General features: G+C 53.1%; 1 protein-coding gene across 1 annotated transcript in view; it reads right to left on the reverse strand.

The window, feature by feature from the left end:
• Positions 1–8,394, reverse strand: part of LOC127749502 (uncharacterized) — a 29,842-nt gene extending 21,448 nt beyond the window's left edge. The window contains exons 1-3 of the mRNA XM_052267858.1: positions 8,271–8,394; positions 6,161–6,238; positions 1,492–1,596 (exon numbers count right to left, since the gene is read on the reverse strand). Coding sequence (XP_052123818.1) covers positions 1,492–1,596; positions 6,161–6,238; positions 8,271–8,370 — 283 coding nt within the window. The 5' untranslated portion in view covers positions 8,371–8,394. The remainder of the gene's footprint in view (positions 1–1,491; positions 1,597–6,160; positions 6,239–8,270) is intronic.
• Positions 8,395–10,754: the final 2,360 nt, after the last annotated feature.

Here is a 10,754-nt window from a genome sequence, read left to right on the forward strand (position 1 = left end):
TACTCAGTGTTCTCCGACTATACTCCGTGTACTCCGTACTCCTGTGTACACGAAAAATTCAAGTCGCCCACCCCTCGATCCTGCATATCCCCTAAAAGAGTGCGCCGAGGCTGCCTGTACTACCGGGACTGAAGGTAAGGAACTGCCAGAGGACAGCGGGTACTCTGACGTGAACTGACTCGACTGCTGGTTTTGCCATGGCTACAGAGCGCTGCAGATACTCTGCTGGGTCTGGTGGGTACTGCCGGGGCTGTCGTCACAGCGTCTCTCCGTAGCGCGCCTTTAAGAGGGGGCATCAAAAGGGTGTGGGCTCGTCTCATATCCTGGATTAAGCCCCACCCCCTCCAGTATGATGGATGAGTCCTCGGGACCCAGGCTCCCGGCCCGGCCGGAGAGTGGCGGCGGCGGCTGCTGCTGCGGGTCGAACGTTCAAAGGTGTGGCGGTGGGTGGCGGTCGCAGTGACAAGTTCATGAGCGGGGGTGGCGGCAGCGGGGTCACGCGGAGCGGGGTATAGTGGGTTGGAGGGGGCGTTGTCGCTTAGTCAGATTGCTCGATGGGAAATTGCCTCTTTTTACCTTGAGGCGAAAAAGTGATCAGCAGTCGCGGCTACCTGAGTTTTCGTGAAGAGGGGAAAAATACATTGCAAAAAAAAAGCAATTTGAAAAGAGCGAAAGAAGAGCGACGGCGGAAGTAGAGGAATAACCAGCAGAGGCGGCGAGAATGCCGCCGTGAAAGAGGCGCATTAACTAAGTGGCGGTGAGGCGGTCGGGCCGCCCGGCGCGTAGGCAGCGCGCGCGCACCGCTGTGCGGCGGGCCGGCCTACCCCGCCCGGGTAACCGCTGCCCCGGCCAGGGGGCCCTAATCCGCGGGGATTTATTTTGCAACACCTCTCTATCTCTCTCTCTCTGTCTCTCTCTCTCTCTTGCTCCGCCATGACACCCTGGCCGAGCCACTTGTTGCCTGGTGTTCCGGAGCGCCCCCCTCCCGCCGCCGCCGCCCGCGCCCCGCCCTCCTCCCGCTCAACAAGTGGCCCCGCGAGAAGAGAGAGAGAGAAGGGCATGAGGGAACGCAATTCTTTACCCGGCCCAGGAGCCTTGTATCCCCGCGAGGGAGTGTGTCGCAAAAAGGCGTTCAGCGCTGACCGGTGGAGGCGGCGCGCGTGGCTGCGGGAGGGAGAGCTAGAGCGGGCGAGGAGAGTGGCAGGCACAGGAGACAGCGGGAATGCGAGAAGAGATTCCACGGAGAGGCAAAGGTGGGAGAGCGGGAGTGACAGCCGAGAAAATAAAGGGAGCGGGGAGGGAAAGTGGAGCAGAGACCACGAGCCTACGGCTGAGGTGGGCAATGCACGCAGCGGGGCGAGGGTGGCGAGTGGGGCGTCCCCTCATCACATATTCCTGCCTGCCTCACCCAGTCGGTCTGTCTCTCTATCTCTCTCTCTCTCCCATCCACATTACATTTACTTTATATTTTTTTTTTGCAGTGTTACTCACATGCTGTGCTCGGCGGCCATTCTTGTCTTGGACCTTTACCACCAGCGTCCAGCGACTTGTGTTCCGACTTGTTGATGTCGTTGAGACTCGACAGGTACTTGGAACCTGAAAAAATACCATAAAAACAAATGTCAGACGCTTTTTTCCAGAGAGTTTTAATCCTGGAAAATGGAAAAATAATTAGAGGGTTGCGTGCTGAAAGGACGGTTGATGCGCTATGACGACCACGTATTTTACCATTTCATGAATTTCGAGGTCACTGATGAGTTTCGCTCCTCCGCTGTAAGATAGACCCCCCCCCCCCTTCTCCCTATCTTCTGATTTCTCGCACCCCTGCTCCTCCAATTTATTTCATCTTCTCATTTCCTGGAATCGACAGCGGCCGTGTTCTGGCGTTCAAGGTCCTCTTTTTTTCAGGGTGAGATGGAACAAGGGTGAGAGGTAGGAGGGGGAGGGAGAGAGGGGGCAGTGCCCTCGGCGTTCCAGACGTATCCTTGGGGATCGTCGGCGACTGCCGCATCCCGACACAGCTCTCTCTCTTACTCTCTCACCCCATTTCTCTCACAATCTCACCCTCGCTCCCACTGTCTCTCTCCCTCTCCTCTCCTGCGGTGCGAGTGACAGAGACAGAAGATCGTGTGGCCTGCTCCTCCAGTCAGCGGGACGGAGAAGGAAAGAATTTTCCCCATGGCTTTTCATTAAACACCCGCCAGTCACTCCGCCGCGCTCTCTTTCCCTCTCTCTTTCTCACTTACTCACTCTCACTCCCACTCTCCCACTCTCTTTCTCTTTCCCTTCTGTCTTCTCCCTCCCTCGTCAGGGGCTCGCCGCTTCCCCTTTTTTATTTGCATTTATTTCGCGATCATCAAAATATTTCGCCTGCTGGCGGCGAGGGAGGCGACGAGGACTGTGAGAGGAGCGCACCCAGTGCGGGTCTGCATGGGGGGGACTGAGGTGGAGGACAGGAAAGGCAGTTCCCCGAACAGCCCGCCCCGCGTCACCCTGTCAGGATGCCACTTTAACAACCCGAAGACAAGCGCAAGGGTAACCCGGATCCCGGGGAGACGCGCTCACGATCACGCATAGAAAGCAAGAGGCAGAGAGAGAGAGAGAGAGAGAGAGAGGGCGGAAGAGTACGGCGGAGGAGAGGAGGCGGGGTTTGCGGGAAGCCCGCCTGTAAAGGCGAATTAATTAAAAGGCCGTTTTAAAGGTGGGCCGGGTGAGAGGGATAGGGATTGAGGCGGAGCGAGAGTGAAAGAGATGGACAGAAAGCTGAGATGGATAGATGGATGGATGTGGGTTTGAAGAGGGGGTTAGGTAAATGATGAGTAAAGGAGCCAGGCCGTACGGCAGCGGCCGTCGTCGTCCAGGGCACGAGGAACAAGTTCCGCATCAGGCGGACAGCTTTTTAATCTTGTACTTGCTGCTCGCGCCCACCCGCCCCGCCCACCGTGCGGTATTAACTTAAGGAAGAGCCTTTTTCCGTTTGCTACCACACTGCATGCGCGGTGGGTGGAGAGGGAGAAGAAAGAGGGTGGCGGCAAGGGGCTGGCGCGGAGACCACCCCGCTCCACCCCGCAGGGGCCTCTATCAAGTAGATAAGCAGCAGAAAGCTTTTGTCGGTCCCGGTGCTGCTACCGTCTCGGCGGAGCGGTGCCGATGCTGAACGAGGAGGTCGTGTAGCAGGACGCGTGTTCGAGCAGGTGGAGTGGTGCATGGGGGCGGGGGGCTACAGAGGGGGCTCCGGGGGCACGGCCGACCCGTGGGAGAGGTCAGTGTCGGCGAGACGTGCAGCTCATACGCCCTTGGGACGTACCGGCCCCGCCTGCAGGCCACTGGGCAGCCCCCTCCCCCCACCCCCGTCCACTTGCCTGAAGGACAGGACAGGGTTCGCTCTAGCACGTGCCAACAACCTTGCGACCACCCGCACACTAAATGGACACACTGAAATTCTAAGGAAAATTATTGTAACTAGACTTCTGTGTGCATAACTGCATAACAGATGCAATATTTCAACTTGCAGTACACATTAAGTTACAGTACATCTGGTCTAGTTACAGCATTGTAATTGTACCTAAACTTAGCGATACACACAGAAGTCCGGTGCTGCTACAATACCTATTTAGCATTGCATAACACAGTGGTTCACGGTTCGCCGCGGGGAATGGGTGATGGGGAGACCAGGTCCAAACCCGACACCAGACCTTCAAAGGTATCCAGCGAGAAAAGCATAACGTTGAATGTTCTGCCCTAAGTATGCTATTCTCTTTCAAGTATTCAAACTCTTCAGTGGCGCTCACTTCCAAAGCAGAGTGCATTTCGGACAGGAAAGTGAACAAGTGAACTGTCCAAAACGCCTAAAACGTTAAACCCCCTCAACACATTCAAGTGAATCATACATATTTAAACACTTGGCAGTGTAAAACACAAATACCTAACAGTATGTGCGTCTCGACAGCAGTTCATATGTACACTTCCTGCCTTGAAAGCACTGCAACTGAATATTTTGAACACTTACAATCACATGGCATCAAATAGCATAAGGGCACAGCATTCAAAATTTTGCTTTTCCTGTTGGACATCGTAAGGTCGCGTGTCTTGTCTGGCACTTCCTCTTCCTCCTTTCCTTCCGCGAACCACTGTCAGATGCACCCCTCGGCGAGGATGCTGCGAGGCTTGGTGGTGGGGGGAATGGACCGCGCCGTGCCTCTCCCGCAGCTGTTACGTGCCCCCCCTTACTCCACCACCACGCCACACCATACCGCACCGCGCGGAGATTTAAACTCGGCGTGATTTTTCAATTATGGAAAGCAACCTGGGGCGAATAAATAAAAGTAGAGCATGATAGCCGCATACATCCGCTCCGGCCGCGCCGCCTGATGGAGCGGCGTGCGAGATGCAAACAAAAGCCCAAAAGTTAAGTTCCCCTAAATCATAAAATTTCCTCTTTTCCTTACAAAGCGGGGAGGAAAATAACAACAAAATAATTTTACTCTGAAAATACAACAAAAAGGACGAGAGAAAAAAAACGAGGCCAATAAGGCGCTGCTTGGTGAGAAAGAATAAACAATACCGCATCCAGTTTAGCACTATGCGGGTAGAGTAATTAGGGCCGGCGGGCCGTATGAGTTAATTGACACTCCCCTCCGGGACACGGTTGCTGGGGCGCGGCCGGGCGTTCCCTGCGGTCCAGGGCGTGATTAAGGCCAACGGACAATGGTTGGCGTGCGTGTGGGTGTGGTGGGAATGGCGGACGCACAGGGGAGAGGGGCGAGGCGAGGGGATGGGGTCAGTCAGGAATATGCTGCTTGCTTAAGGTCATCAGAGCAGACGGGCTGGTTGGCAGTCCAACAGGTTTCCGGTCCGCACAGATACACCCCCTACCCCCAGCCCACCTCTTCCCATCAGTGTAGTTGAACCGTTATGCGCACTAGCTGGCGCGCGGCTGCTGGGGAGCATTAGGTCAGGGCAGGCTGGTTGCTCGGAGAAGGGGAAGCTCTCCAACTTCCAATATGAGGGCGCTGTGCGTGAGTAATGGCATCCTTATGGACGGCAACAGATGCAGAATGCCGGCCTGGGGCCTCATTCTAGGTACCGACTGCGGCGGAGCGTGGCGGGGCATGGCGGGCGCAACTCCACCGGTGCGGCCTAAGCACTAGCCGGGCCAAGGGTCGGGCAAGGTGAGGGTGATCCTCTCCCCCGCGCACCACGCCGTCGTATAAAGGGGGCCGTCTGGTCGGCCCGCAGAGCGGCCGCTGTCGCCCCTGATGAGGCCGCCGCAAAGTGAAATCATCGGCAAATGGGGGAGTCTGTGACGGAAAATCTCGTGAACATTCCCCACACGTTCATCCCACAAATTCCGCAGCGCGCCGCTCTCCGCGTCCCCAGCCGCCGCGCCCCCGCCCCGCCACGCTGTCTGCCGCGCTCGGCTGCGCTCCTCCCGCCCTTCGTCCTTTATAGATCAAGCCGCCTCCCGCGTTTACAAAAGCTAATGCTTGTTCTTTTAGCCGCTACAAAGGCGGTATTGACTGGGAACAGATAAAAGCTTGAGATTGTATTTTTTTTCGGCTTTGATCGCTTTTAACTTTTTGAAAAATTTTGTTATTTTTTAAAATTCAGATTTCTAGTTTAAACGTGTTTTGAAAGCAAAATCAACGCGGCAATTGTCCTCTGCACGCACACCTGCTCTCCCACGCGCACCCGCCCCCCATACACACAGAGCCCATTCCCCTTTCTAGACACGTCTCATATTCGGATTATCTCATTGGTCCTCTCTCTTCACCCCCTCGACCCACCCATAGCGTGGTCGTGGCGGCCGCCCGTCACACTCCTACTTATCGACTCGACCCTTCCTGCGCTATCTCAAAACCACCACCCCCTAAAAAAAGGAAATTAAAAAAATAAATTGTGGGCTGGCTGACTTTTTTTTTGCGAGTGTTGGCGGCGGCGTCGTTGGCGAGACTCTTCATTTCCTCCGCAGCGTGCCGCCGCCTGGCGCGCCGCGGAGCGCGTGATTCGCCCGCGATCCTTCCACCGGGAAGCGGGAAATTCCCCGTCAGGAATGCTAGTCGCTTTCACCATATAGAAGTCACCCCGCGCAGTAAGGCGGAATAACGAATACATTTATTCACTTGTAGTGCAATAAAAATACAAAATGACTCAAAAATACCTTTATCTCGCTCTCGAAAGGAGTCCAGGACGTTGCTGCTGCTGCTCGTCGCCTCGTTGCGGGACTCCACGATGGGGTCTGAAACAGGCAGACGCACCCAGTCATTGACACAAACACACGCACACACACTATGGATTGGCAGCGCGCGGGTCTGCTCTGCATGGCCCCACCCAACCACGCCGTGCCACTCCCCACCACGCCACGACGCGGCCAAAGCAAACAAGCGCTACGACGCCCGCTGACTTGCCAACTCCGCCCCCCCCCCTCCACCCTCTCCCACGCACCCCCTCTTCTGCCCCCTGTTCTCCATAGGAGTGAGTATAGGGAGGAGGATCTTCGCAGTCGGTGTTTGCACTATTAATTGAGTGATCTCCGGAAAGACCTTTCAATATTGGCAAATGGAGTGGCACCTCGAGAAAATAAATAGCAATAACCAAACCAGTCGCACCCGCGCACTGCACTGTTGAGATGATCATGAGCCCTTTTTGGAGATCCAATACCGCCCTGATTTTCCTACCGTGGCCCACCATGGCACCTTACGACTTTGTGCGAGCATGCAATCAGTCTTCACGCAAGAACCCAGTAATAACCAGAGAAAAATGACAAGCGGATCACCCACCCTGTATCTGAGGTGTGCAAGTAGCCAGCACTTGCACGTGTTTAACATCCACTCAGGTGTTGAGCTGTAAATTTGGGTACTCGTAAGTGTTGGACTGAAAAGTTGAAAGCTTAATAGAATTTAATTCAAGAGTTCAAAGGGGAAGTTAAAACTTATGGACGTCTATCAGAGTACCAGTGAAACATCTGCAACAATAATTAATAAAACGTTTAGCACTTCAACGATTTAAGCAGTTCAACTGCTAGCAGTAGTGCACTTCAGTGCTTGCCATCTTTACACACTTCAAATATCGGTAAACATGCGAAATACTCGCTGTGCGTTTCACGGCCTTATTTCGCTCACAAAGATACCAGATTATCTTCTTAGGCAAATTAACAGAAAGTGATCGTGGACAGGGATTCATTCATTTCTAGAGGGCGAGCGGCGCTCGCCAGCCGCTGTCTGCCGGTTCTCCGCCTGCTGTCCGGCTTCTGTCTTCCTGCCGCTGCAGCAGGGTGGACAGCGCAGGGAAGCGCCACCCCGACACGGAGGGTCACAGGCGCTCTAAATGTGACAGCAGCCGCGACACTAACTCGACGCGGGAGCAGGGGGAAGGGGTCCGGCAGTGGGGTGCCGGCAGCGACTTAAAGCAGCGGGACGATTTGAATAGCGGGGCGTAAACAAGACTACTGCATTCTACAAACACACAAAATAACAACGAAAGACAGGAATCATGAAAGGAAAGCGAGTCTTTTACCATCCCAACAATTTTACGCCCGCTCAAAAAATAAAGGCGCGATATAGCACCTGTTCAAAATGGTACCTCTCTATGTTAAACTGCTCACCACCTCCGCGACTGGGGACAAACGCTCAGCTCATTCCGGCCTGGGAACAACCGCTTACATATGAGCTGAGCGTTTTCTCCCAGTCGTGGAGGAGGTGAGCTGATTTACATGGGGGAGTATCGCGAAGTGGAAACCCTATCAATTTTACTTCTACGTGTGTAAGCTCCGACACAAAAGTCGACCTTGGGCTCAAAGGTGCTAAATGTACCACTTTCACTGTTATTCAACGAATGTGACGTCACATTCGTTTTAATGTGAATCGTGTCACATTCGTTTGCATGTTGTGTCATATTCGTTTAAACGTAAATCGGCCAAGCCTGGCGCCATTAGAGCATCAATTCACCTGAAGTCACGTTTAAATGAATGTGACACAATATTCAAACGAATGTGACACATTTCACATTGAAATGAATGTGACGTCACATTCCTTGATTAAGAGTGTTTGTAAAGGCAATAAAAAAGGGTGCTCAATAGCTTTAGCACCTTTGATTTTCCAGTGTCTTAATAAACTAAATACGTAAAAAAAATCTGAAAGTTTTGAGTGCGTGAGCAAAGTCTTCACGCCACAAAATATGTATTTTGATCCAGTCTTTACATCATTGATTCGATTTTCAAATATGTTTTCGTGCTGTAAAGCGTGAGGCTATGCGGCGTGCGCGGGACTCACCTGTGGACGGCTGCACGGGCGGTGGCGCGGTTGTGGGCGTAGTGGACACTCCGAGAGACAGACAGACACAGAAACATGTAGCGGCGGTGCGAGAAGACATGGCACCACGTCACAAAAATTTTCTCAATAATTAAAAAAAGAACATTTTAGTAGCTTTTTTTAAACATGATAATTTTTTTTTTGTGAAAAACGTGGAGCCATTCAAATACAGTGTACTGTGCGTGGTAAAAAGTACGAGTTCAAGACTTTAAAATACAGACACACAGCGATATCTGAGCAGAATTTGGTGCTTGCAGTTCAAAAACAATTCACGCAGCTTACATTATTTTCGAGGGATAATCACTCTAATTTCAAAGTGTTTTTATTATCACTTCTTTTTCACATTATCGTCTGTTGTGGACGTTATTATAACACAAGAATTATTGCAATAGTAGTTGGCCAACGTGTTAAGTGCAAAAGTAGAGCATAGTAGAGCGTGACACAAACATGCATGTGATTACAGTGGGGTTACTGAAAGCTCCAAAACTCAACTTCAAAGAAGAAGTACAGTGAAATTAACACAATCGTTTACGAAGAAAATGGAGAAAAAGAGGGTGGTACAGAGGGAGATGAGAGAGTAGAGCAAAGAGTCAAGAAAGTAAAGAAACCATCGTATGCGCACACACAGTCTACCAAAACACGGACAACAAAACATAGAAAATCAACTGTGACACATCATTGTAACTGCGACTCGCGTCTCATTGGTTAGAATTCTGCGTCAGTGTTTAAGTAATGGTGCAGGTGCTCCTCGGACTCAGCGCCCAACCTGGCTCAAGCAACGGCACCACTATTCGCGAACATTTCTTCTGCTCGCTTCTGCCTTTGCTCCGACCTGCCTGCCTTCCGCGAAAAGTCGCTGCCGGGTGCTGAGCGAAAGGCTTTTGCCTCACACTGGGGCCACTCCCCCTCCCCCGCCTTCGCCTACTGCTCCGCCCGCTCCACCCCTAACCCTCAGCGCCAGCGCGCTCCCGCCTCAAACATCATCGCAGCATTAACTTCCGCGTCAGATTAGTTTTCCAAGAATGCTTTTGGCAGTCGGTGCGAGTTTTATTTATTTTCTTTTCACTTATTTTCCCTTTCGCACGTCGTAGCGATTGGTGGATTGGGCGCGAGGGCCGGGAAAAGGCTGGGCGGGTGCGCCGGGGGTGGGTGGGACAGGGGCAGGACGGGGTGACCTGCCCTCGCAGAACTAGCTGTCTTGTCTCTCTGTAAGCGATATTTGCGATCGGTTTATTTAAATGCAAGCCAGGGAACATTTTCCTCTTTTTATTTTCCTTTCGTTTCACCGCGAGCGCGGATTTTAAATGTCGTTACGACACGTGTGGCGCAAGCTAGAGGCGGCCGCAGGTGGCAGGGCAGCGGCTGGCGGCGCAGGTGCGGCGGTCCCGACACAGCGCGGATATCGGACATCACGTACCATCAATTAAAACGCGCACAGCGCGAAAAATTAAGGGGCATAATATAGCGGTGAAAATTGAATTGGGGGGAGGAGGGCCGGGAGGACGTCACTCCTGTCACGGCCGTCCCCCACGCGCCGCAGCCCTGGCGGAGCGGAGCACAGCGCACTTAGGGTAATTGTGCCACTAGATGCGGCAACCTGACCCAGCGGTCTGGTCCGGCCCGTCGAGGACGATGTGTGGCGTGGCGGGGAGGAGGGAGGGTGAGTCGTGGCATAGCGTTGGCGGGGCGGGGCGCTGCGGGGCGTGTGGACTGTGGGGGCGGACGGCCACGGCCACCATCGTCGGTACAGAGGCCGCGTCATTGCGACCTCATTCCGCTTCACTGAACGGCGGGCTGAGGATTAGGAGGCGGCCTTGACGAAGGTAGCACGCCGCTGCCCCACCAAGAGTGCGACGTGTCCAGCTTCGAGGAAAAGCGGCGGGGGGGGGGGGGATATCGTCAGTCCAATAATACCACTAAGACACTAAGAGCTTTATCGACTGACATCGCGCTCCCTACCGTTGGCTGAGACAACACAGATTCCGGGGTATGTCGCTCCAAATATTGAGCGAAGCAAAAAATTAAAATACAAAAATACCCATTTAGGCAACGTAGAACTAAATTTTGCTAAATTTTGACGAGAAATGTGTACCTAAAATGTGTTCTTTATTTAGCTAGTTTTCCCCAAAAGGTTTTGAAGTGCACGCTTGTATTTTTCAAATAAAAAAAAAACAAGCGCACTGCACTCAAGAGAATAAAGTAGACGAAAAACGTACTGATATCCCAAGAATTCAGTTTTTGGGGTGTATGGTCGCTGTAGCATTAGCGGAGGGGGCGCATGCACTCAGGACGGCAGGTCGTCCACGAATAGGCACATCCATACTGATCCATACTCACGAGACATCGACCATGCCAATACTCGCCCTTAGACGTTATGGCTCGTCCCCAGCCCAATTAGAGGGTGGCTTAGCTATCCCGGCATCCTGTGACTCTGCATCGTATCCG

This window comes from Frankliniella occidentalis, unplaced genomic scaffold (genome assembly GCF_000697945.3).
Source record: "Frankliniella occidentalis isolate FOCC.00 unplaced genomic scaffold, Focc_3.1 Scaffold60, whole genome shotgun sequence".
NCBI lineage: Eukaryota > Metazoa > Arthropoda > Insecta > Thysanoptera > Thripidae > Frankliniella > Frankliniella occidentalis.